The 27,998-nt window shown below is 38.0% G+C and overlaps 1 protein-coding gene across 1 annotated transcript; it reads right to left on the bottom strand.

Annotated features, from left to right (window-relative positions):
• Nucleotides 1–27,910, bottom strand: kdm7ab (lysine (K)-specific demethylase 7Ab). The gene is made up of 20 exons (XM_052598138.1): nucleotides 27,740–27,910; nucleotides 13,929–14,014; nucleotides 13,507–13,624; nucleotides 13,110–13,270; nucleotides 9,505–9,646; nucleotides 9,243–9,429; nucleotides 8,995–9,157; nucleotides 7,403–7,490; nucleotides 6,347–6,453; nucleotides 6,142–6,233; nucleotides 5,828–5,914; nucleotides 5,024–5,257; nucleotides 4,835–4,947; nucleotides 4,418–4,602; nucleotides 4,140–4,237; nucleotides 3,890–4,059; nucleotides 3,648–3,796; nucleotides 3,494–3,552; nucleotides 3,088–3,355; nucleotides 1–2,673 (listed from the first exon to the last, which is right to left on the bottom strand). Exons 1-20 carry the CDS (start codon nucleotides 27,835–27,837, stop codon nucleotides 2,585–2,587), a joined length of 2,694 nt encoding a protein of 897 aa, XP_052454098.1. The 5' UTR covers nucleotides 27,838–27,910; the 3' UTR covers nucleotides 1–2,584.
• Nucleotides 27,911–27,998: the final 88 nt, after the last annotated feature.

Below are 27,998 nucleotides of genomic sequence, written 5' to 3'. Positions count from 1 at the left end.
TTAATTCGTAGAATTTTTATTATGTACAGGCCACATTGTACAACTGAAAATCTCAATTTCAAGAGCCTTAGCTGTGGATTACAGTGTCACAAAATATTCAACAAAATGATACAACCATATTAAAATTTCAAACATTTGAACGCACTGAAAATGTGAGAGGACACGCCATAAACAAACACGTAACTGACTGCAAGACCAGAAAATTGAAAACACAACAGAGAATGCCAAATAAATACTGTACAACAATTACTGCATGGTACAAACCCTGCCTGCAGGCCAGCAATGTTTTTGACGTTTATCAAACACATTTAGATATGTGTTAAAACAGTAACAAAACAAAAAACAGTGTAGTGTAACATAGCTAATGCAGTACATGTTAGGTGCAGTGCAGCATTTTTTTTTTGACAGACACAGAAGCTGCTCCTCCAAACCTAAAGAAAAAACAACAACACGCATCTCAAAGTTCTGACTGCAAAACGTGCCCAAATCCTGATCTGACAAAAAGCACTAGAACTAAGATCTAAAGAAAAAAAACAAACAGGTGTTAATGGCATTGTGGTTTTTGTCTTCGAAATGGATCCAAACAAAATGCTTGAGTATCTTAGTCCACAATACACCATCATAACAACAAAAAATCCTTGGAAGATGAAATACAGTATCAATACTGTGCTGGTTGTAATGACCTGTTCATTCTGTGCACCTTTGGGTTGACTGAAGCCCTTTGAATAATTAGTATCAAAGCTGTCCATCAGAAAAACAGTCCGTGTGTGAGCCCTGAGCTGCTGTACTTGTACCTCAGCGAGTCGTCCGAGTCCATGAAATCAGTCATGAAAGTTCCTGGAAGCTTATGGAATAATGTGCGTTTTGCCTGAAGAGCTTTGTAAATTATGTTGGAGTTGCTATAAATGTTTTAAAAGAGAACAAACTTGGAAATACAAAATAACTTTTTTTTTTCATGGGTATAATTACTAAGAAATGTTATATTAGGTTAGATAAAACAGCTCTTTTTGCTGCCTGGACACCAAAATTCAAAAGCATGACCTGACTTGATTACATTATTTGGCATTCATCAGAAGGAATCCAAAACCTTGAGCTCAAACAATTACCTGAGGTCTTTCACACAAAACCAGAGTAAACTACCTCAAAAAGCACACATATATCTTACAAAACGCGCCATATTTCAATACACCGTGTTGGTACAACTGCAAAAATGTCTCTCTTTTAAGATTTACTTTACAAAAATAAATACTCTTTTCCATTCTTTGTTAAAAAAAAAAAAAACCGAGTAGCCAAATACATTGCAATGTAAAAAAAAAAAAAAAAACAATGGGTAAAAATTCTGCTTGGCCATCTTAAAGGTCTCACTATACACAGCACCAGTTCAAACAGTGTTTCTGAAGTTGATGAGGCGGCTGGAATGTATACTTATGGAAACAACACGTTTCTGAAACCAGATCCTTAGAATAATATTAAAAACCAGACCCCCCCCCCCCCCCCCCCCAAACAAAAACATTTTGAAGGTAAAAACGAAAGATTTTATTACAATAGGACTATCTGGGCCTGTATTTTGATGAAATATTAGCTTCTTATTAACACGTTTGTTCTTTTCAACAATGCAATACAGATATGGATGACATTTTGGAAAAACAGCTAAGCCGTTACACAAATTGGCGACAAATATCTAAACATGTTTCAAAACCGATGCATATTAAGAGCCCAAAGAACAGCAAACCTCCTCAGTGAAATAAATTGTTCTCTTTCATCAGTAATAAATACGTAATTTAATAAAAGTATAGAAAATAAAAATCAAGCACCAAGATAAAGGAATAAATAAAGGGAAAACGTCTCTTGCCTCATTTGAATGCTACCTTCAAGCACCTTTAAAGTCAGTGTCCGGAAGCCCACTAGGTGGCAACAGAAGACCAAATATAGCTAAACTACCCAGCGCTCCTCAGCGAGCTATAGAAAACATGACAAGATGAATACAAACGTGGACAAAAATACATTTTTTTTCCTTTTCTTTAATTTCCCACAAAATGTGAGAAGATTTTGACTGTCAGGTAGTTCAAGCCGTCATCCTGGGTGAATTTTGTCTTGAGGCAGTTTATGCAAATTTTCTTCAGTGGAGGAATTTGCTAGGAAAAGTTGGTTGCAATCACAAAATGAGAGGACCAAAAAAAAAAAGTCAAGCACCTTTATGAAATCAGTTAATCACTCTTTCTTAAAATGCGCATCCTCAAAGTGATGCGTTTTAGTTGTGGGAGGCAGCATGCTAGTCTTTGCTTTGAGTAAACCTGATTTTGGATGTCATCGTTGAGAACCGAAAGCCTTAAAAAGTGATGTTTTCAATCTTATTTCCTTTCAGTCACCTTGTTACTTTGGAATCATATTAGCAAAACTAGGAAACCATGTTGAGTTGAGTGAAGCGTTTAGTCACATGATTCCTCCGCTTGGAGTTGATTGGTAGCCAATACCATGCTTTTGAGCTAGTGTGTTCAACCAAACACATTTTATGCCCTGTCACCTTTAACACGCACACTCAGCATCCCAAATCTTCTGCAAGCGGCGGCTTCCATAACTGGACCTACACAAAGAAGGGTTTGTGTCTGCTCAGTTTGAGAATCTTACCCAGACGCTGCTTCGCTGTAGCCATACCTTTCTTCGGACGTTTCCCTACAAGAAAGAAAAGGGTAAGTAAAATAAAAAATAAATAAAAATATAAAAAAAACTTTTAATCTGATCATTTTTAATTTCATAATAATTTATCAAATGTATTTAAAAATATAAAGATAAACAAAAACCACAGCAGAAAAAAAATGATAACAAAATAACAAAAACAAATAAAAAACAAAACCAAATAAAAACCAAAATATAAACATGAACAATAAATAAAAAACAACAACAATAAACAAAAGCAAAAATGAAAACAAAATCAAATAATTAAATAAATAAATAAATAAAAAGTAAATAAAAGCAGACACAAACATACAAAACCAAAATGGACAAGACTGACTAATATCTTAAAAGTGAAATGTGCAGGTTTTGTGTTAAAATATTTCATGTGTAGAGGAAATCGTGCTGCTGTACCTTTGGTGGCCTGATTGCTGATTGGTGGAGGATTTGGAGCAGGTCTCTTGGACGGGTGCAGAGGTGGCGACAGGGACGTTTCACAGTATTGGTAGCTCAAAGTGGGGCTTTCCCCATGGGCTGGGGAGTGTGTGTGACTGCTCCACGCCTCGCTGCTGCTGTTGCTGCCGCTGCCCTGGCTGTCCATGAAGTTCTTGTGTTCCTGGATCCTATGCTTGAGTTTGGCGTGACGTTCTCCTTCTGAATCACGCTCCCGAAAGCCCTCCTCCTGAAGATAGTAAGAAAAGAGATTTAAACTAAAACATTGACCATTGGAATAAATGCAAAATCAGTGTCAATTGAAGTTTAAAAATCAATTTAAAAAAAAATTCATTCTCTCTAGTAAAGTGAGCCAGATTGGGTTTACCTGTGATGAATTGCTGTCTGAATCCTGGTTCTCCTCTCCTGATGCAACCTCCTTTCTACCTGAGAATGGTAAAAGAACACATGCAGTGGTTCATCAAAATAATATTTTATGGGAAAAATGGCTGTTTAGCACTAGAAACTTCATGAACTCTTACTGTATTCAGGAGAGGGACGGTTGGTTCGGGACCACCAGGGTTCCTGTGAACTGCTGGGATCTTCTGACGGGTGAGAATACAACAGTCCTGCCATAGACAGCATTCCCTGGATGGCATCCTCTTCAGTGCTTGGCGAGGTAGCAGATTCACTGCAAATTCAATTTTTTGTAAGCTTTAAATCAGTGCATTTCAAAAACACACACACACAACCCTAAATCGTTCCCTGGCATACCGACTCTTACCTTTTAAGACATTTTTCAAAAGTGTCAAGGTTTTGCCTGGACTGATGTGTATCCATTGTGTAGCCAGAGCAACTTTTGGTCTTACTCTGGTCGTCTCCACTCCTCCTAATCTCTTCATCTTCCTCTTCCTCTGAAGAGCTTTCAGATTCTCCCCCAGAGCAATTATTTTTCTGCATGGACAGGAAAAGAGGGTCATTCCTAAACTCGGACTCTATGCGCTTCCTGTGCATGAGGGGAAATGACAACATACCTGTGTAGTGTACTCCGCATCTGATTCAGAGTCCGAAGAGATGTCTGAAAACACTAGTTCTCTGCTCCTGAGATCTGAGCTCTCTTGCTTATTCAAATCTGTGGGAAAAAAACAGCTAATAGTTTGTAATGATATTTCAGAGAGAATAAGCAATACAAGCTGCTGCAATGTGCTTTAATGCTAGTGACTAGAGTACACAAAATTGCTTATAAAAAACATTGCACGCAATATTGATTGACATTTTTTTTGACTGTGATGAATTTGAGACTTGACTGTACCTGCGAAGGGCTTTATGTCTCTGGCTACATGATGCTGCTTATCCTCCTCTTTGATGTAAATATCCACTTCCTGTTCTTCCTCTTTAGGTACTAGTTTAATCTTGAGTGAATCCATCTTCACATCTCTGGAGCCTTCGTCTTCCTTTATCCTTGGTTTTTTTTCTCCAACATGCTGCCTGTTATCTCTGTGTGGACAATCAGATGGGGAGTTAAAAGGATGTGTTCCCAAAATGACATGACCAAAATAAATCCAAAAAACAACCGTTGCAACTGCAAGTAGAGTGCTAAAATGACTATTACCTTGCATAATCCTTCTACATTTAACACTAACGGTCATCAAATCCTGCATGAGTCATGCTAAACGTCCTGCAGCTCCTGACTAATGTGTGATAATCTTCATAGGGTAATGCGGTTTACCTGATTATACGTCCGTTACACAGCACCAGACGCAGGTCGTTATCCAAAATCCGCTCTGCCACTGCAGCTGAGGCCGTGGAGACCTTGTTGAACTTCAGGTTCAAGGAGGCATCCTAAAAAAAAAAAAATAGTTTTTCAGATGATTCTCTATAGATTAGCCTGAATGCTGTTTTCGATAATTCCACTAACCTCCTCATTGGGACCCATTTCCAATCTTTTTAAGACTTCCTGTGTGTGCTGCTCAAAGATGTCGAGGTTGGAGGGAGCTTTAGGGCTGTGAGAGTGATGATGGTTCTGGTCACGAAGACGTCTGGCTGTCCTGCGTGCGTGAGAACCTCTCTCATGTGCCGACCTCGTGGAAGGACACGCAGAGAGCCCTTGAGATTTCATTAGCTTGCTTCCGCTATTCCCATTCTGATAATCCTAGGGTGTTTGAAACAGCATTGTGAGAGAAATACAACAACTTCAATATTAGTTATAATGTAGCACCTTTCAATGCCCAAAGAAACATAACACTTCAGAAGACTACACTATGAAAATTGATTCATGATAAAACCATTTTACAATTTGCATTTGAGGTATTTTGGGTTTGCTATATTGGCTAATATGTAATAAATAATAAGTTGCACATTTATTTACTTATTTTTGTTCAATTAGTAAACTATTTTCACTGATTATTTTAACTGATGAATTGCTGATGTTGCAATTGTATGCTCCAATTTAAACACTACAAGTGACTTTAGCCATTAAAAACGAATGATATATTGAATAATATTATTAGTAGCATTTGCATATATTAGCCATTAGCTGATGGCACTCTTGTTGCTTTAAATTAAGATTAAAATTAAAATGAAATGTTTCTGGTGTTGTTGAGTTAAGAAACATTATTTTAAAAACGTAAATAACATACAACATAAAAACTGTGAATGTATTCTTTTAGACTTTACGGTCCAGGTAAGCAGGTTACAGCAGGTTTCAAGCAGTGTGGCTTACCTCAAGGTACTGGATTTCCTTGGTGAGCATTTTAATCAGATGGCTGGGTCTGATATGGTCAGGGACCTCGCTGGCTGGCTCTGTGACCTGCGGAAGATGAGCACACATCGCAGACAATAAGAGGTTTGTGCCACAGAGCAAACCTCAGGTTCCCATCCAGAACCACTGACACCAGATACCGGCCCCTGTGGGACGCCCCTTGCCCTCATTATTCCAACAGGGATTGCAATGTACAGTCGGATGATTGCAGGTGGTTTTAGAGGTAAGTTTAAGTTTGCATTTAATCTGATGTGGTAAGCCACTACTTCCTTCACCTCTCTCTTTAGCCAGTTCCTCAGTGCAGTAATCAAAGCTTTCACTCCCTTGATCAGGTATTCTGGAGGCAGGCAGTTATCTTCCCGGGACTCTGACGACAGACAATAAACAGTCGATTAGGAGGGACACCCGGGAACGGAGTGGCAGCACGCCAGTGATTGAAGTGCTCTGTATTGACATGCTGAGTGATTTCAGATGACGTACCTTTGAGAGTCTCCAGCAGATTCTTCGCTACATACCAACAAATGGCCTCAAAATAAGGAAACTTAAAGAGGTCTGGAGTCTTCAGTCGCCGCTCCATCTCGTAGCACCTAACATGAGAACAGAATTAGCTACACTTGAGCCACAATATATATACACACAACTCCGAAAATGATACACTTATTTGGAAAAATTTTCTTTAATAAGACAAGACAGTTTTGTTTTGGTTTCCAATGTTGGTTATATAATTACTACTTTATTTTGTTTTACTTTTATTTTAGCTATTGCTTATTATTGTTTATTTAGTTGTAACCGATGATTGGCCAGTCCATACAAGATAACTATCAATATTTAAGGATTTAATTTTGTTGTTGTTATTAGTATTAATACAATTAGTTTTTTGTTTTTATTGTATTATATATTAATATTATGATTATTATAATTTTTTGTTATTACCAATAAGTGGCCAGTAAAGTCAAGTCTCCAGTATTTAATACATTATTTTTTGTTGTTTTTAATAACATTTATTCATTATTAATAATTTTCTCCAATATATCAGTCTAGAAAGAAAATGTCCCTATCAGAAGAAAATAAAATTAATAATCATTATTGTTTTTATCAATTTTTTTTCCATTTCCATTTTTACTTTGATGCTCCTTTATAATGATATATAATTATTTCTTTTATTTTTGCTTTATTGACGCTTTGTTATTATTATTACTTCTCTAATTACTCTTAATATTATTATTATAAAGAATTCCCTAACAGTATAACATTAATATTATTAACACTTAACTTTTCCAGTAAAATGTTAGCTTTGTTGCTCTGTTACCTTTGTAATAATAATAAAAATAATCATAATAATAATAATTATATGTTGTTAGGGAATTCCTTTGGAAAAAAATAAGTATGAGAAAAGAAAACTAAATATCTGCTAATACGTAATCAGTTAACCTTTGGGAGACGCAATCAAAACTAACAGACTTATTAAAAGCCACAGCACTTCATTTCTTAATTTAAATGAGATCTTAAAAAAAAAAAATGAAAGTGCTCACTCACCTGAGCTGCATGCCTATGTTGAGGTTGTGGAGGAAGTTTCCTCCGAAAGCCATGCAATCCTGAGAGGTGAGAACCGCATGGATCCATCCTGTAAAAGAGGTCAAGAGTGTGTCAGCAGCGGAGCGGCAGATGCAGACACATGCAGACATCTGGTCTGAACTGCAGCTGTCCCTCAGCAGACAGTGAGCCATTCATATCCGCTGTACAGCAAAGCTGGACCCAGACAGATTTCACCAAAATCCACTCAAAGATTTTGGACAATTCAGATTTTGAGTTCACAGAAATGTCACTCAAACACCTCCAAACATGCTTGTTCAACTAACTCTATAAATGCACAGGACTTTAGACATAATGGCAAACAAAAGCTGAGATATGTTTGCTGGGTGGGCGATTCGGCGGCTAACTGAGAACTGCTGAGCTGAATCAAACCCCCAGTGTGTTTCAAAAGCACTGCAGAGCCCACCAAACAACCAGGCTGTCAACTACATCCGCCACTTCCTGTCTACGCTCAAACATATAGGCCACATGCGAAGGGTGGAACGCATAAATATATGTTAGTTTCAGAGCAACTTTCATACCGTAGGTTTGAGGGACTTTTGAAGTCTGTCTCACAGTGGGGGACGCGCAGGGTCTCACGGTCATAAACCGATCTGCTTGTGCCATCAACACAGCTGGGAACCAGATTCATTTAAGACCACGCATCCCGACCTGCTCATTTTGGGTGTGGGGGTTCATAAAACATTCAGATTTATGAAACCACCCATAAATATCCTATTATATGATATGAAGTCATGATGACGATATACTTTTGGATGAGTACTGTGACTCAAAAAGGCTTTCGAGCTTCACTAATGAACCATTGGCAGCAGATTGGATAACACATTTCTAAGATTCATGTGGCTTTCTGGGTGGTAAGAGTTTCTGCTCGTTCCCGTTACGTCTGAACCTGAAACGAAGAGCACAAATCAGCCTTGGCCTTCCTGTGGAAGCGCCATTAAACACAGCTGCTCCACAATAAGTGGAATACCAGTTCCTCTACGGTTCCTCTTGCGCCAACATCCGCGTGTCAGTAAAAAGGCCCGAGATAAACAGAATACTTCTTTTTTTCTCCTCCAAGGTGAAGTGTGACATTTTGCATTACTAGCCAATAAGATAATGAGTGTTTTAAAGCAGGTTTTCACTTACAGTAGCCCCGCCCCCAAATCAAACCATTGGTTAATCCTCTTTCTATGCCAGGTTGGCTTAAAGTCAGCATGAAGCCGAAGTTGTAATCATATTTTCTTCCCTGTTGTGACATATATGGAGTAGAAGAGTTTCTTCAACAAGAAAATAAAATGTAGTGATCTTGTCCATCGGAAATAGAACGGATCATTCTTATTTGCTTTTACAATCTCATCATAATACAAATATATTTTATTTTAAAACACTTATTTTAATTTTTAACAATTTAATATCATCAACATATTTAAATATTATTACAATTTAATTTAAAATAAAATATTTTTCACTAAAAAATATATATATTTTTAAATTAAATTAAAATAAAATAAAATACATTTTTTAATTAAAATAAAACAAAATAAAATACTAACCTGTCGGGATCAGGAGAGTAGTTCCCTGCTGCACGACACACTTGTAGCACTTGTCCACTTTCTCCCCGAAGAACACTTCACTCTGGTTTGGAGACGAGCTCCACTCCTCATATAGTGCAAGGTTGGCTGGGGTTGGCTTTATCAAGTAAAAAACCTTCTCCCCCTGGAGAGAAGAGAGTTAAGAAGTCATTTATAATCCCAATATTCCAGTTGAATAGAAAGTTCAAGTGTTCATCATGTGAACTTACCCACAGGACGTGGTACCACACAGATGTGCCCCCAAAATCAATATGGAAGTCGGTATAACTGTCCTTCACACCCATTAAGCAGTACTTCTGCACAAACGGCTTGGGAAAGTAAGAGTCATCAGGCCAGTAGTTCTCCACCCAAGACATCTTCTGAGCAATATCAGGAACCACCACCAGCTCTGACATCCTGAACACAAGACACTCAAGCGATCATCTGAACAAAACCCCTTTGCGTTCAACATCACTTTCATACAATACCAACTTGGTGTCTGAAAACTCCAGACTGATGACGTTGAGGACTTTGGGCCGCTGAGGGCTGTAGTAATACTTCACAAACACACTCAGCTTCATCTTGCTGTCCGCTTGCCTGGCCACATCGATGACATCAATCACTTTGTCGCCTCCTGTAAGCAAAAGGAGCAAGTTGAGTGATGTGTGTGTGCGGGCATCAAAGGAACAGAAACACAAAACAAATATCATTACCAAAACAAACTCAACAGCGATAAATTGCAATAATCATTCAAAGGCCATAAAGCATATTTTAAATGAAAGAAAGACTGCCTTTTGGCACTGAAAGGTTTCCCAGGGCCATCTCTTCTCAGAATGTTTCTTTACAAGACATTCGCTGATGTTTATAACTGTGAGAGAGACAACTGGCAGGAAGAACATCAAAACCCATCAGAAAGCTGCTGGGAAAAGCCTCAAACACAAAGCAGGACAGCTGGTGCTTGTGTACACAAACGGCACCCTAGTGTACCTAGCCAGAACCAGACTCATCCAACAAAGAAGACCATAAAGAGATCATTTATTGCTGTTCTGGGATCAGGTACATCAATATGACTTGCAACACTGCCAATAAAAATCTCTACTGGATCCTTAATGGATTCAAATCTGCAGTGGCGCCTTCAACAAATATGGGTTTGATTTAAAAATCCAAGCACCAAGACTGTAATGTGCGTTTATATGTGCATAAATGAAAGTATTTATGCTATTAATTACTCCTTTTATCCAGTAACAACAAACTTTTTAATAGTTCTGGGGACATAAAATGTCTTTTATGATCTTAAAAGCACATTTCCAATGCATCGTGGGACAAAAGCGGCTTTCACAAAAGCAGGTGGAGAGTGTGGTTTGTCATTATAAAAAAATGCCAATGTGGAAAAAAGCCACAATGTTCGATTTTGCTGGTTGGGGAGCCATGAAGGCAAGCTGCCCATTGATGTAACTGAATTAGCCGGGCAGCAAGCCTGCAGTTAGCAGTCAGAAGTGCATTAAGGATGAAAGCTAGAGCTTTTCGTGCGAGCTCCAGACGTAACGTCACTGCAGCTAGCTTTAACATTCATCGAGCAATTCAACTCATGTACGTAACTTTTTTTTTTTTTTGGTGGGCATATAGTCAGACTATCAATTTCCAACTATCAAATTCCCTGTCACACATCTCAATAGCTCATCCATGCAAATCAGCATGTTCTTGCAGAAATTAGAGCGAAAATGTCACCAATTAGCATTTGTACTTACATTAGCAGTGTGCTAAAATGTTTACAGAGGAAATGAGGAATTAAGAAGTTATGAAGAAAGAGGTTTTTTTGGGTCACACGATACAAATCATATTATTTGGTAGGCATGAGAGCCGATATCTTGGAAAGCTGGGGGCAGATAGACGATATAAAGCTGATATAATTTAAAAAATGTTTAATTTTAATTAATAGTTAAGAAATTTTTTATAATTGACAATGGATTAAAAAATAAAATGTAATACATAAACATACTTATACTTTAGATGACAAAGTATTTTCCACAAATAAATATATATAATATAATTAAAAAGGAAGTAAACACTGTAACCAACAGGGCACTCAGTATTCTGGGAAGTTTGTGTGCAGTGGGAATCATATTTTTTAATGATTTTTTTAAAATGATACAAATATACAAGTGATTGAATAAGAATAAGAAATTAAACTAAGAAAAGCAATAGTACATAAAAACTACAGTAGAACAAAAAAATATATAAGACATGCTACATGCATTGTATAAAGTAATCAAATGCATAAAACACTGCATATTCTTCACTGTAAAAAAAATAAATATTTCTTCTTAAGTTCCAAAAGTGGTTTAGTCAAGAACAGCGGGAGATTTTTTTTTTCTCTTTTGTTGTCTGATTAACAAGAATGACAGACAGCTGGGATATTAGACTGCTGTCACTTTAAGAGCTACCTGGATCCAATATACTGTTAGATGTGTTTTCTCAGCTGTTTGCTTTCACTTAAGACCTACTGTGTTTATGAGGATACTTGCAAAAAGTGTGTATATTTAACCATTCAAGACTTACAAAGCGACAAAAATAACACATTCAATACTAACGTGCTCTATGAGCACCGTCTTCACGAGTACACACACCTCTCTAGCCCCTTTCACACTGCACGTCGGACCCGCAATATTCCCGTAACATTGCCTGGTCGCCTTCTGTGTGAAAGCAACCACGTCCCGGAATTGATTACCGAATCGAACCCGGGTCGGGGACATAGTAACATTGCGGTAATCGATCCGGAACGAGCGCTGTGTGAACAAAAGCCAGATCTAATTCGGTATCGAAGTGATGACGCGCGTTATCGCGCGACTTTTTTACCGGCTGTTTTGAAGGAAGATCAACATTCGCGACGAAAACATATGTGCAAACTGTAATGAAGCAGAGATCAGTTAGTTCCTCACTTTCTGCGCTGACACACTGAGATCGTTTGCTTGCTTCAGTTAAAGTATAACGTGCCAAGCTTTGTCGACTCGTACATTACACGTCACGCGCTGATGTCACGTGTCGTTACGGGATCTTCAAGGGCTGTGTGTGAAAGCACGCACATATACCGGGTCATCACTGGCAGTGTGAAAGTGCCAAATCTAGCGACCAGGAAACAATTACAGGAACACTTTACCCCTGTATTTGCCGGAATGGCAGTGTGAAAGGGGCTTCTGACAGTGCTCAGAAACAGTCTCTCAGACAATGCACGTATAGTGAAATATGTTCACGGTTTATTGCATTTAAAAGGCATAAAATCACTTGTTTTTAAACCGCAATGCTTAGAAATGTGACTACGTAGCAAACCAAAGTCACGTGAGTGTGTAACCTTGACAGAAACGACAGTCAAAATCCCAACTGGTGGACACTTTCTTACTGGTTAGTCGTGTCGTATGAATGAGGCTAACTTTTGAAAATCAGTGGTATTTATAAAAAAAAAAAAAAAAAAAAAAAACACTTAGCAGACAGCTAGCTCAAATGGCTTAATATATTATTTGTGACCTGAAAAGTGTCACGCGGTCACCAAAAGGTGTGGCAGTAGAAAACCTTTTGTCACCTCACTGTAAGTGCAATGTAATCAAACTTCATTCCCAGTGGGATGCAGGCTCCCCCTCAGGACCCAAATGGAGCAGCTGATCGCCGCGTGTATTGTGATAACAATACATTATACACTCAAATGTGAGAGGTAGAGGAGTGAGCTGTAACCTAAACTTTACGGACAAAGCTCAGTGGGGAAGATATAGCGGCTGTGTAAGCGGACACTGTAAGGACCAGGACTCTCAATGAGATGAGGCATGCTTGCCTGGTGTAAGGAACACCACTTTTATCTGCACTCTTATTTCATTACAGGTTGATTAATGTTTGCTAAAAGGTTAGACCCATCTGACTCACCTAAGATTACCATTTGATCTCCGTAGTGGCTGGACTGTAATGTAACTCTATTACCTGAAGACAACTCTTAATGGAATTAATATTTAAACCCATGAAGCACTGCTGCTCAATGGCTATAATGTAGAACGCAATGGGTATAGGTGAAAGAAACAGGGTGAAAAGGACGATCCCCTCTCCCTCCTTACCGACATAGCGCTCAACATCCTTGACAGAGAAATCCGGTGGAGGTAAACGAAGGCCGAGCTCTTCCATTTTGTATACAGCGATGGGATAGCGGAAGCCATGCCTTTCCAGATATCTCTGGGTGACTTGACTGCCATGCATTTGCTGCAAGATCTCATCTCCACTGCAGATTAAAACACAGGAGAATTACTTATTAGAGAGCAGCTTTGAACAAGAAGTATGAACTACTCAGATGAAAAATAAGTCTTTACTACACTAAACGGATTTCTAGAAAATGCAACAATAAGAGAACAGAGAACATAAGCTGTGCCCATATGCATGGTGTGGCATCACTGGCAGCACCAAGCGCTGGAGTGCTTTGTCATGATGGTGTTGGTTTCCCACAGCTGGCACACGTACCTGGGGAAGGTCCTGGCCTGCAGCTCGCGCACAAACACAGAGGTGCCAGCCTGCACTGGCTTGCTGCCATCATCTGGCTCTGTGTAGTCGTGTCTGTGCCAGTTTCTCCGCTTCTTCACTGTAAAATCAGGCGGAGAGAATTCAATACGTCTGGCCTCAGAACAATACCGCAGTCATTACTAGACTACCACAAGTACATAACATCTGTTGCACACCACTGCTTGTCGGATCACAACAGTTCAACTGACTAGACACACTGTGAAATCTCTTAAACCAGTTCCGGTCTCCATTTGATAATTAGTCTGATGATGAGAATTCCTGACAGAGAACAGAACAGGAACAGAAAATCTGCAGAACTTCATATAAATATAGTGGTATGGGTTAATCAATAGATTCTAGCGGTCCAAAAAGTGCATACGTACTCAGAGAGGGTCCATGGTGGACGTCACAGTTGGGACAGTGGTAAACATCAATGTCCACTGCATAGTGCTCTTCTACCTCAACACAGCTGCAAGAAAATAAAAATGTGAATGAGTTAATGATTTGTACATAAATAGTTTTCTGAGAAAACTGTGTGTGCAATGACTGATGAATTCTTTATGTTTTTTATAAATAAAAAGTAAAATCTGAAGACAAATTTATCGTTCAAACATTTGGTGTTGCAAAGTTTTTTTTTTTACGTGTTTGACTTTTCCTTATGCTCTCCAAGGCTTCGTTAATTTGATTAAAAAAAATACAGTAAAAACTAAAACATATTGCAATTTAAATTAATGGTTTTCTTTTGAAACCTTTTAAAATGTATTTTTTTCCTGTGATGCAAAGTTGAATTTTCAGCATCATTACTACAGTCTTCAGTCTTCTGCTGCTGGTTATTGCTGTAGTTGCAGATTATTGCTGCTGCAGCAAGCAAGTACTGGAACTTGCTACTGCCAGTGCATACAGAGATATGGTGCTGTGAGTATTTAAGACATACTGCTGCTGCAAAAATAGCATATAAAATAACCAGTAGAAGACCTACACAGGTGGAGCTGGGGAAGGTGGAGGGGTTCAGAAGAACTCTGAAGTTGTGCTGCAAAATGCACGAATGGATGCTAACCAGCCATTTAAATGTAAAGCAGTAAGCTCATTGGCTGAGTATGCAACATGAACCAATCAGATTGTGCAAAGTCATTTAATGCTGTGAATATCATCAGTTACATTATGAACCCGTCAGCCTATGCTGTGTGTATTATATATATATATATATATATAAGCTAAAAAGGACATTGTTAGAGTACATGGTACTTTAAAGTCAGTGCTAAACGGAAGTTGCTAAATGTCCATCAAACAATTCGACAGTGGCTTGCACTTGCTGAAGGAGCTTTATTGAAACATTTCCCCACATCTGAAGTTCAGTAGCTTTGCCAACAAGCATCTTATCGCTCAAGACCCGTGTGCCGCACTTCTTCATTTTCCCACTTCCAGCCGCACCCTCCAATTGACTTAAAGGCATGTTGTTTCACAGGAAGTCACATGACGAGCTAGCTCTTGGCATTCTGTGGAGATTCATTAGCCAGACAGGTAATGAGGCCTTGCATACTTCTCTGGCTCAGGTTTTGCTCCGTGTTGCCAAAGAAAGCAATTTCGTTAACTCCTTGGTTTAAGTGTTACATTACCCAGAGTGAAGTGCTCCAAACAATGAGGGATTCACATGGAGACTGCTTGACTAGCTGGAAGTAGCCTGAAGTAGTCTGAAACTGCAATATAGCAAACGATATGCCGGATATACAACATGGCTTTTTTATTTTATTTTTTTTACTTTGTAGCTTCAATTAGCACATATAAAACATTCCAAAATATGCTTGAAATGTAATCCTGCTGGAGATTGAGCAGATTCTGCAGTGACCGAGGAGTAACACCAGACTGGGTCATCTACGGTCGATTATGTTTAACCCCAGAAAGGCCTGGCTAAACCAGAACTCCAGATGTGAGGTTACATTTGTTTGGGCTCCAGGGCACGAGACATGAGGTGAAGGGGGAAGGGAGAGTGTTTGTGTTGGAAACAAGTGTGGGAAACAGCAGCATTGAGTGGCAATGGTGTGTTCACATCAAAAGATGTAAATTAGCCTTCTTACTGGGAAAATTTGGGGTTTTGTGTGTTTCTTTGTTTTTCAATGCCACAAGAACAAGAGGTATTACATATACACATTATTAACAACATTAGCTGCAAAACAACAAAAGAAAAGTTACATAAATTTCAGTCATTTTAAGCCTGCTGCAAAAGGTTTAGGCATAAAGTCCAAGGATTGTGAGACCGCAGCAGAATTATGACTTTCTTTCTTGCAGTTCTGAGTTTACCTCTCACAACTGATTTTTTCCTGCCAATTATTTGTGACTTTTTTACCTCATAATTCAGAATCTTTTCTTGCATTTGCAATATATACAAATATTGTTTATACATGCAATTTAGACTCTGCAAGTTTATCTTGCAATTGTGAGTTATCAGAACTGTGAGATGGCGGAAACAAGCTTCCAAATACTTGTACTTTCCTAATTAAAAAGTAATTGCATATTATTCTTTACATTCCAAAATGCCATTATGAAAAACAAAAATCACATATAAAAATACACAAATTTCTATCATACACCCTAATTTTCAAAAGTGTTCTTCCAAAAAAAGAAAAAAAAAAGAAATCTCAAATCCCATTCACATAAGTCACCAAGATCACCAAGTTTGATGACATGCAGTACCAATGGTTTTTGGTTTCACTGAACTGGATTCATGCTAACCAGCTTGGTTTGGAGTGGCATAAGGGTGAGAAAACCATTTGCATTATCCAAAAATGAACTAGTCAGTTGTTTCATACAAAGAAAATGATGCACCAATCGGAAGCAAGTGCCCCATATCAACATCTATGTATATTTTTATCTTCCTCAAAGGAGCCAGAACAATCCAGCTACTGCAGATACTGGCCAATAACCTTCCCTCCTTCTGTTTCCTTCAGACTTTCAACTGTGATTGTGATGAGAAGACCAAAAAGGACATGCAGGAAGTGACTCATAGACATCATTACATCACAGCGCCTCAATTCTTGACCTACTGTAGGACGAAACACCAGTTATCTCCTCAAATCTGGGAGAAAGGTCTACTCCTACTCTGAGTAATCTGTGGTGAGGAACACTGTTTCACTAAAAACAGATCTGACTCAAGAGTTTTTGAGCCACGATAACAGATGCTGAAACGTTCTGTTGTTGCCAAGCAGGATGGGTGAAAAGAACAGCACTGGGCGGGAGAGAAAAGACTGCTTGAGTTCTGAATCTGAATGAGTTCAGGCCTCAAGAGAGCTGACATCACGGGGGATTGCTGGGTTGCTAGCGTAACAAAAAGATTCAGGCAGAAAGAGAGAATGATGCAACATGCACAGAAAATATGAAGTGCAATATTATTGGCAAGTTTCTGCTGTGGAGAGTTAAATTATGAAATAATGGTGATCAAATAATCGATTGATGTACTTAAATAACAAGTAACTTTTTGTGTGAAAAAAAAAAAAAAAAAAAAAAACGCAGTGCAAATCAATGCGGACCAGCAACTGAAGGTGAATTATTCCTTTAATAAAAGTATTTTGAAATAAGCAAAATATGTGAATAAAACTGCAGAAATTGTATACACTAACATGATCAATAATGGTTTCAAAAATAAACCAACTGCTTATTTTTCCTTTTTAAATAAAACAGGAACAATAAGAATAACATCAAAAACAAAGAAAAACATTAACATTTAATATAATTAACAGAATATAGTTACATTTTTAGTTAAATTTATCAGTGCTACTTTTAAAATTATTAAAATTCATTTATTAAAAAAATATTAACAACTGACTATTTTAGCATATACTTGTGTGTGCACTGCACTATTTACATGCTAATATAAATAAATAAATAAAAACGAGGTTCCATCTCCAACGGATCTTGTCTTTGAAGGGTTTCTTTTCTTTAATTCTGCTTTGGAATTACCGGAGAATATATCTTTGATTGTGCTTCATGTTCCTCTGTTAGAGTTTCCCTGTGAAAGTAAATGAGCATACCATGTTGTCACAAACAAATTCCACAAAACCTCATGAGACTTGCTAAACTGTGCACTTTTCAACCTCAAGAGGGTGGTTCAGCGTGAAATAGGATAATAGCATTAAAGTATGAGAAGCACAGTAACAGACTTGTTTGTTTCTGTGTTATTTTATTCATTTAAATCTCACCAAGCTATTGCATTTGCTCATTGCCAAGACTTACACTGTTGCACTGGTATTGCATGTTGTTTTGTCAGAAGTGTGTTTGTGTGTGTGTGTGTGTGTGTGTGTGGTGGGATCTTGACGGGAAACAGAATGTCACTGCATCTGTCCAAATCCTTTGTCTAAATAGGACACACATCACAACATTGCGATAATGTACTAGATGATCATACTGGATGATTGTTTGACTAAAAGCTGATTGACTTGAGACACAAACAAGCCTCTAGGCACTGTTCCATCCATAACATAAATCTGGGTTGTTCGTGTCTGAAAGAATGAGCCTTTAAGCTCTAAAAAGATGTTGGGATTTAGCCTCAAAAGACATGAGAGCACACGGAGTGGCTGTGAAGGGCGGGATCCTCTTCCCCAGTTGAAGAACGCTCTGACAGAGCTCTTATGGCCTGCCATTTAGCCTGAATGGAGATAGTCATTACTCAGCGGAAATGTAGGCTTGATCAGGAGACGGAACAAGTCCAGGCAAACAATAAGAGGATGTGGCCATTTTTCTCAACGGCACGTTTTTGGAGAAGTGCCCATGGGTCCCCCAATCAGAGCACAGCATATTTCTGATGGTTCCTCAGATAATGGGTTTTGTGCGGCTGATCCTAGCAAGGGGTTTTAATAGCAGAAGGTTGGAAAATGCTTGAAGGCTCCTTTGAAGGAGTCATCTCAAGTACAAACCCCAACACAACCAATGAGATCTCCTGAAGGCTTAACCAATCATTCACGTAGACGGCAAACAGATAAAAAGAGTCTCCATGGTGATGGCAAGTTCACAGGCAGAACTCACAGTATGTAAGCCATAGATCCCATTACGCTCTCAGAATCCCACTTTGCAGTATGGTTTGAGCCAGAGGCCTCCTTGCCAACAAAAGCATGCATGAAGATATGGAGAATTTGAGCTCAAATGTGTTTTATTCCATCACAACCTCTCTAGATTTGTTCTACTAAAGAATAAGGAATGGGAATTGAAAGGAATTTAATGATTCAAAAAGATTTAGAAATGCTTAAATGGATAGTCCACCCCAAAAAGATTACTCTACCATCATAATCTACTCACCCTCATGTTATTCCAAGTCTTGCATTTAATCACTTAACATTTCTACATATTTATTCCATTTAGTTTTTTTTAGTCTCTATTTCTTTCTCACATCATTATCATAAGCTCTTACATACTGTTACAATTAATGAAGTCAATAACTTAAAATGTAGGTCTTTTGTCGTGACAAATTCATAGTCAAATCTGCAAAGAACATCAATTGCCCATTTATCTCAATCAACATGAAGCAGCATTTACTTGGGGCCAAGCATCTTTTTATTGGTAAACCTAGCAAATCTGCATATTCAAAGTTTAACAAACTTGAATCCAATGCAAAATTTGTGTCTGGAAATATTTCGCCTTTTAATGCTCCTCACATTAAATTCTAGATCGCATGGATTACTACTCAGATTAGGGATGTCAAATTTCGATTATTTCCATGATCGATCGTCGTTTAAATTAACGATCAATTAATCGATTAATCGTTAACCATAATACTGCAAAATGCATCTATTGCAGGCACGCAGTCAGCGGTATGACAGGATGTGCAAAAGCCACACACACACACAAAACGCTTTCTCACTTGAATTAAAGAGGTTTTAGTCTGAATAAAATGCTAGTAACAGGATTATAAAATGAATAGATGCGATTATGATCATTTGATAAAATGAAGAGAGCGCGCCATTCTTTTGAGGTCATTTTACTTTGTTGACAGTTTCCAATCCCGCACGGAGAACACTGAACGCACCTCTTGAAATGGTTTTGTGGTGCTCGTTGTTGTATTTTAAAGCACAATTGCAATGTTTTCAACTGACATTATTGTATAAAATTATCCGAAATGTGGAGCGCGTGTGACTGCGCTGCACATTAAGTGAACTACATCGGCGCTGCTGCACCAAAACACAGTTGCTCACATTAATTTGATCCTGCCGGATTCTGTCCTAGAAAATGTCAGATTTTTAAAAATCCTGCATACAGCGCATTAGATCGTGACAGTGCATGCGTGCAGACGAGGATGAGCGAGCGCGGCTTTGGCTAGATTTATTTGGAGGTTATTGCTCATGTCTCATTCGGCACAAATCGAAATGTTTCCATATTCACAATGTATTTGAATGTTAAACTATTATTTATAATGTAAACTAGGCTTGTACTTAACACGCATTCGCATATAGACGGAAAAGATGATCCTCTTCATAGGAGCAAAAACGTCCTTGGCATAACAGCAGAGTGGACCGGTATACTATGGTCTATTTAAACTGACCAGTGTAACCTTTTAATGTTTAGTTGACATTTTATTTTGATAATGAACAGACTGCGATGTAAGTTTGAATCGCTAGAATATACGTGTGCAGCAGGCTCCGGGGCGATCGAAACAGCTGAGACATTAAAAATATATATATATTTTCCGCAAAAGTGTTTACTTTCATTTGTGCACACTCACAATAAAAACAGAAGATTTGTGCTCTTGTAAAATAAAGCAAACAAACAGAATGCGTTGTCATCCTTTTTTTTTTTTTTTTTTTTTTTTTTGTGAACTTATGGAGCGCCCACACTTCTGTTTTAAATCCGTTAATCTTAATTAGCCTATTTAAGTCGGATATATTTCGCATAGCCTATTAAAAAAAAAAAAAAAAAAAAACATGAAAACAAATTGTTATTTTTATGTTGGGCCTATTACTTAGTAGGCTATAAATTTTCCTTAAAGCATCCCATTTTGTCCCAGGGCTTAGAACCTGTGCCATAGTCAGGTCCATGCAGAAACTTGTGAACGATGCTCGGCGTCACCGTTTAGTGACAGCAGTGAATGCTCCAGGAATGTGTCGGTCACAGCGCCTATTAATCGCTGTTTTGAATCCAGCAATTATTTATTTAGAAATGATACGATCTGATTATGACAAGTGTGGTATAAAAGCTTTGTTTATTAGAGGAATAATAGGTTAACTGGAAAATGTTAGATCGCGACCATGCTTTTGGACCCCATAGTCTTCATTTACGCGGCTTTGTTCTGGTTTGCCGGTTGGTCACGAATTTCCACAAATTCAGTATATTTAGGCATCGTTTCTTTTCCTAAATCTTCATAGTCTAACCCTCTAATCGATCATCGATTAATCGTTGACATCCCTAACTCAGATGATTGCATTTTGCCTGAAAAATCGAAAACTCAATTACAAAAAAAAGAGGCAAATTCCTCTGGCTCGAAGCCTCTTTTAATTGATTTTCAGGTTCTTTTGCAATTATTTTTTTCTAATGCGACAACGCGTTAACGTCACCCACAAAGCTGAAGGAGACAAAAGCGCTGCGTCCGAAATCGCGTACTGCAAGGAGTCAGCAAGTGTTTTGATTTGAGGGCGCGTGCAAACGTAAAGAGAATGTTGCGGCGTGTGTCCATTGCAAGATAGAGCTCGCATACCACAACTAAGGCCCTATGATTTCCGCGATGCAGAAAACGCAGAGGGAATCGCGGAATCCAGTCATAAAAACGGATTAACAGTTTATTAATTCAAAATAAACATAAAACAGCGCACCAGCCCCTCACGGATGACTGGTGTGCTCAAATAAAAACCAAAACATAAAATAAGGCCCAGGCCTGGTCCTCTCTCGTCCTTCACGGTTGTCGCTCCAGTTTTATATCCTTCCATCTCCTACGTGGGACTCGAGACCGGTGGTGGGTCGCAGGTGTAGCTCATCTCCAATCACTACACCTGGCCTAACTCCTCGTTCCCACGTCTCTCGGCCCCGCCCCACTCGTCACATGAATCCTGCATGTTCTGTGTGTCTCTGTTAATGAATGGAACAGAAGTGCGACTTCCAGACACTGGATGCTCGCTGTGATTTTAGCGTCTGCTGTCTCACTAAATAAGACGTGATGACATGAACAACATCTCCAGAACTGCACTGACAGTCAATTCATGAGCATTTGACAGTTTGATTTGAGTAAAACTAGCATCACATAACATACACAGAACTGTAAAGGTACGTCAACCCATCAAAATAAAAGTCCTGTATTACTATTGTTCAGCACAATGTACATAGCCTACTACTATAAAAAATAAAACATTTTTTTTTTAAGGTTTAATCACACAACATTTCTTACATGTTTTATTTTTAATAGTAAATCCCCTTTGTTTACCAAAAAGTTAAGTTTGCTTAATTTTCAATAATTAAAAGATAAATTAAATGTAAAATGTAATAATAAATTTAATGTTTTGTGCGTTTAATGTTCAATGTGCATCTCAGAAAATGCTTTATTTAAAACCCCAACTGAATGGCACTTAAATGCACCTGTCAACTTTATTGTCATTGTTCACAGTACAAGTATAGACAGAGAATCAATGGGTAATAATTAAATTTTTATTTTTGATGTATGCATTGCATTCTATGCATTTAAACAGTAAAAAAAAAAAAATTCTAAAAAAGGAAACTTAGTTGTTAATTTTAAGAGACGCAAGAGTCTTATTTTCTCTTGCATAATTAATATTGCACTTTAATTAAGCAAAAACACATTTTATCAGATTACTCGATGGAATTTTTTGGTAGAATACTCGATTACTAAAATATTCTATAGCTACAGCCCTACAGTACACACATACTAATTTTGTGATGAATTTTGCATCATGTGCACAGTACGCAGACTCTTGCGTACATGTAAAAACTGAAATATATTTTGCCTTAAGGCTTAAGAAGATTTTTCATATCCCACATAGTGTAGCCTGAGATTTTAAAAATGTCCATTTCCTGCTAACATTCGAGTGCTGTTGAGCAGATTCTAAACACCACTGATTGGCCATAGTGGTGACGGAGTCAACAGATACAACTGCGATTGGCTACTATGATCATTGCTCCATGCTTTTCACAGAGCGCTCACACAGAAGCACACAAGAGTGTTTGAAAGTCACATTTAGACACGGCTTTCAAATGCTCCTGTGTGTCTTCTCAATGAAGAGCGTGAAGCGATGCTCACTGTAGCCAATCACACATAGATTATATGGACTGCTTTTTGAGCTTAACAACCCATGGTCACCAGTCATGTTCACTGTATGGAAAAGAGCAGCATGAACACTCTGCTAAACATCTCCTTTGGTGTTCTACAGAAGAAAGCAAGCTCATACAAGTTTGGAATGACATAAGGGTGAGTAAATGATGACAGAAATCTCATTTGTGAAACCTGCTGAAAGACTCAAGTATAGTTCTATAACCTCAGGCCTGGTTGAACATGTCAAAATTAGCTTATTTACTTGACTTTATATATAGGGTCTCTAATAATGAGGTGGAAGTTTAGGGTTTCCGAGTTGGACAGCAAAGCAGAACCTGACCGTGACCTCTCATATCCTTCAGTCCCAAGATTGAGTTACTAATCATTTAGCAGACACCTCATCCTGTGTGACCTGCAACACTAATTGCAAAGACAGTCCTCCTGGAATAAACTAAGGTTTTTTGCTTGAGGACATAATGATAGAACAGTAAGATAAAGTGGCTGAGCAGGACTGTGAGGTGAACCCGCACCCTTTGTGTTAGCGAAGATCTACACTCCAAAGAACACAGAGGACACTGTCCGTTTTGATGTGTGGCTGCACTTATTCGCTAAATTAAGCCTGGCTGAGAGAAGTCAGGGAGGAAACTGTGGGCAAAAAAAAGCTCAGCCAACAGACAGTGAAGCAGCAGGAAACATAACATAAAACGAGGGTAAAGAAAGATAAACCAAGCCTTCCCCTCTCCCACTTTATGTCTCTTTGTGAACCCAAACATCTGTCTTAAACGCAGACAGGCCCTGAGAGAAATGAGCACAGGAAGCTGCATTTAGCAGCATAGGAAACTAGGCTTTATTGCTTCAAACCCACAAGCTTGGCCTAGACCATCACCCCAACAAGAGCTGCGGACTTCCTCCAGACGCTACTGTGCTGCAAACTCTCACCTTTGTTTAGAGATCAAAACACAAACAAGACTGTAACTGCCGCTGAAAAATAGCATAGACTCGTACAGTTTCAACTAGAGATATACTACCGTACCGTTAAAAAATTTGGGGTAACTTTTTGGAAATAATTACTTTTATTCAGCAAGGATGCATTAAATTGATCAAAAAGCAAACACATTTATAATTTTACAAACTTTACAATTTTTTTTTATTTTAAATAAATAATGTTCTTCTGAACTCTTTTTTTTTTTTTTTTTTGAAAAATCACGTACAAAAACATTAAGCAGCATCACCATTTTTAACTGGAGTTATGAGGACTGGAGTTATGATCACAATAGAAAGCAGTTCTAATAAAATTACACAATATTACTGTTTTTACTATAGTTCTGATCACATAAATGCAATCTTAATGTGAACATAGACTTCTTTCATCCTTGGTTTGAGGCGATATTTCCACAGCTCCAACTACTTTCCCTTTTCAAAGCAATAAAATACTATAAGAGCACTTATTAGATATGACAAATGTGACAGATGACCAGTGAGATCATCCGGTCTAATCATAAAGTGGATAATGGTTTTGAAATCAATAGGTTGGCAACCTAAAGCCGTTAATCATAAGCAGTCTGTGAAAAATCCAAATGCCAAACAGCACAAATAATGTTGTTACCAAAGACTATAAAAAAACCTATATGCAATGACTTGTTTAGAATCATGCAATCATATTTATGCAAGAGATTTTATTGTCATTTAGCAAATGTAACTAGAGATAAGATTCCATCAGATTATCATTGCAGTATTTCATCCTAATAGATCGCAGCACATGATCATCTCGTCTTCATTAATAATCCCTGATCTCATACAAACACAGGGTGACACTATGACCCGTCCAATCCTAGTAGAAACCCGGGCTGACTAGCCAGAAGTCATCTATCTCTCCTCAGTGTTTTCAGCCTCAGAGGGATGTTGATGAATGGGGGCTTTGAACTTGCCTCTGGGTAGCCAGGCCTCCATCAATCTTTCCCCTCCTACAAACACACAAGCGCACCCATGCACGTGCACGATGCATGCAAATACATGCACTATTCAAAAGACAGACCAGCAAACAGGATCACAGACCTTCAAACTGATTTAAGAGGATTTTCTGAGGATAAACCAACCATTAAACGAGTCATTAGGAAGCATTCCATTTCTAAGGTCACTGTAAATGCTGTAAAACTGGCCTGCACCTGACAGGTAAGGAATGTATGGGCAGTTTTTTGAAAGGTTGAAACTGACAACTGGGGCTCTATCAGGAATGAATATCAGGAGTTTCGTAATCCTCTGAGGCCTTCACCCCCAGCAGCTCCTTCCTCCCAAACCAGGCTGTGCATGGAGCCAGATAACAGCCAGCCCCCGGCGACCGGCTAGACGGCTTAATCCCATTGGTGGCAGCAGCAGTGCCACATGGAACCTCTGAGTAACAGAACAAAACACATCAACCACGCATTGCGAAAATATGATTAGCCTGTGTTATCAACACACCACAATGTTGTAATGCAGAGATATAAAACCCCTTTGGCAATTGACTTGCAATTCAAGCAAACAGGCCTACTGCAAGAATGCTTGAAAACCATGATAAATATTTATATTCTATTAGAAGGGTGGGGAATTTGGGTTGTGACCCGTTTCTGATTGACCTCTGAAATGCTATTATTTAGAAATTTAATTCAGACCATGTCAGTTCCAAGCTGTGGTGTGATTCCTGGAAGACATGCATTAAAAACAGAAAAGTGGCCCAATTATATATTCAAATTAATGATAATAATTCTTTTTTTAATAATTTAAATCTTAATTTATATAAAATGTAAAAAAAAACTTATATATTCAAATAATGTTAATAATAATAAAAGCATTATTTGTATGTTTTTATTTTATACATAAAATGCCAATATTTATTATTATTATTATATATCAACATTATTTAATATGAAAAATGCAATAATAATATTAATAATATATAAATACAAATAATATATAATTATTCTTTAAAAATATAAATTTTAGGAGGTCTTGTGAAAATCATATTTTTAATAATTTAAATAATTTAAATTAAATTTTAAAAATATATTCCAATGTTACTAATAATAATAAAATACATTATTACTAATTTCACATTTATATAAATTATGTATTCTATATATAAAATTGAAATATTTTATAATAAACTATCATAATAACAATAAACGATACAAGTTATAAAGATAGATAATAGATAATAATATAAAGATAGATAATACTTATAAATTAGAAATAAATATTATTTAAAATAATTCCAAACTATGAAAATATTTTTAAGAATTTCAATATAACATACATACACACACACCATTCAGTTGCTAATAATAATAATAATCTGCATTTGTTTAAACATTTATTCTGTTTTATGAAGACATTTTATATATTTCTGGTTTAATGAAGATGTTATTATAAACAACAATAATAATAAAGTCCTACCTTGTCTATAACGTTTTTTTCTTAATACACATCTTTTTTTTAAGCTAGTAAACTAAAAACAAACGTGCCACCCAGCTATTTCACACTTACACACAAGTTGCAACACGATGTTCTTGCACGCTTTCCGGCAATATTTACAGTTCAAGCCAATTTCATCCCGAGCGTTTCACACATGGCTTCAGACCGACGCTCCACACGTCAGTCGGTACCTGTCCCTTTAAGAGGCGGAACCGTATGCCCATATTTGTAAAACTGGGGGATTTAAATGCCCGACCCCTGCTGTCAATCAAAAAGACCAAACAATCACAGAAGCCTCAGGCGCTGAGCTCCATTACAAACGTGACTTTCCTTTTTACATTTAATACTCCCATAAAACCTAGCAAACCCCAAAATCAGACGCCACTTTCTGAGCAATCCATAACGCACATTTAAAGCATTTAACGAGAGAAACGGGGAAGGATCTGATCTCGTAAACTCAACCACACGTCTTTGTTTAGTTACCCCCCCCCCCATCTTGTGTAACTTTTCATCGAAACCCCCCATGTTTCTTCACGCTTCACAGACTGACTGCTGCAGAACAACCAACAAAGAAATAACCTGCATGTCATATACATTTAATTCACTAGCAATACAGGCTGCATAAATATGAAGCAAATTATGAAAATTTTAAATAAGCCACCAAAATATCTATTCAGATGTTGTTTGGCCAGTCAGAAGTGAACTTCACACAGTCTAAAACTCTTAAAACAGTTTTATTTTCCGTTAACTTCTCTACAAAAGGAGACCAACGTAGTTTAATAAAATATTTTTAACCATAAGAAACAAGATAAGTCTTGAGAAGAAAACACGCATGCAAGTGCAAAGCGTGCAAGTTTCAGCACCACATCCATTATGACTCCGTTCGAAATCATTGCTACTCTATTTTAAACCGATTTCCTCTTCTTTTTCTTTATTAATAGTAATAGCTGCCATGTTGTTTTGAGTTGTTTATCTCTCTTCTTACATTATCATTTCAATATTTGCTTTGAAGTATAGCACGTTGTCCCAAATGCTGTTAAAGTATGCAAAATAAAGAAACCTTCACTTGACCTCTGACATACAACAATCACACGTGCACCTCGATGCTGACATTTTATTATGTGACACAAAACTACATAAGGGGTTAATGTCAGCTGATGCTCTGCAACTCCTCGCCACAAAGCTTCTGAGAAAACCCTGCGTGAACCCATCTTTGCTGCTCGGATCGCTGGATTATTATAGAAGCCGTGGTAAAGAGGCAATTACTGCAAAAAAACACCGAACGAAGCATAAGCCCACGGGTAAAACGAGCGTTATATAACAAAACCTGCAAACGGGGCGATTAACGGGTGGACATATTGACAAAGCAGCGCGTGAAATCGCTTCGGTGCGAGCGAGCTCAACGCTCGGCTGACTGACACCAGAAGTGCTACAGGATTTCATACGTGGATGTTTTTGCTGTCTTTCCGATGCAACGCGTGACAAAGAAACGGTTGAAATCCTTACCTGCCGTGAAACCAGTCCTTACAAATATCGCATTCTATCATGAACCGGCTCACATCGTACGGCTGCCGGCAGACGCAGTACAGCTGGGCCGTCGCCATCTTCGGGACTGTCCCCAAACAACGCACGCAGCCGAGCTGCTGGGATCATGCGGGGGCGGGGACTCCTTTAATTATGCGGAAACAACACAGAGTGGAGCTGCAGTTTACATGTGAAATATTAACACGAGAGTAAACGCTGTTTAAATGTGAAATCCTGAATT

Source organism: Carassius gibelio, chromosome B25 (assembly GCF_023724105.1).
Source record: "Carassius gibelio isolate Cgi1373 ecotype wild population from Czech Republic chromosome B25, carGib1.2-hapl.c, whole genome shotgun sequence".
Taxonomy (NCBI): Eukaryota; Metazoa; Chordata; class Actinopteri; order Cypriniformes; family Cyprinidae; genus Carassius; species Carassius gibelio.
The sequence above is the reverse complement of the archived record's forward strand: the minus strand, read 5'-3'. Positions and strand labels throughout refer to the sequence as shown.

Bases quoted from the DNA above. Each gene is read 5' to 3' on its own strand.
- kdm7ab (XM_052598138.1), bottom strand. From the start codon at position 27,837: ATGGCGACGGCCCAGCTGTACTGCGTCTGCCGGCAGCCGTACGATGTG. The intron at 9,430-9,504 runs GTTGGTATTGTA...TCTTGTGTTCAG, and splicing joins CTGGAGTTTTCAGACACCAA to GATGTCAGAGCTGGTGGTGG. The intron at 5,915-6,141 runs GTGAAGGAAGTA...CATCTTCCGCAG, and splicing joins GGAACTGGCTAAAGAGAGAG to GTCACAGAGCCAGCCAGCGA.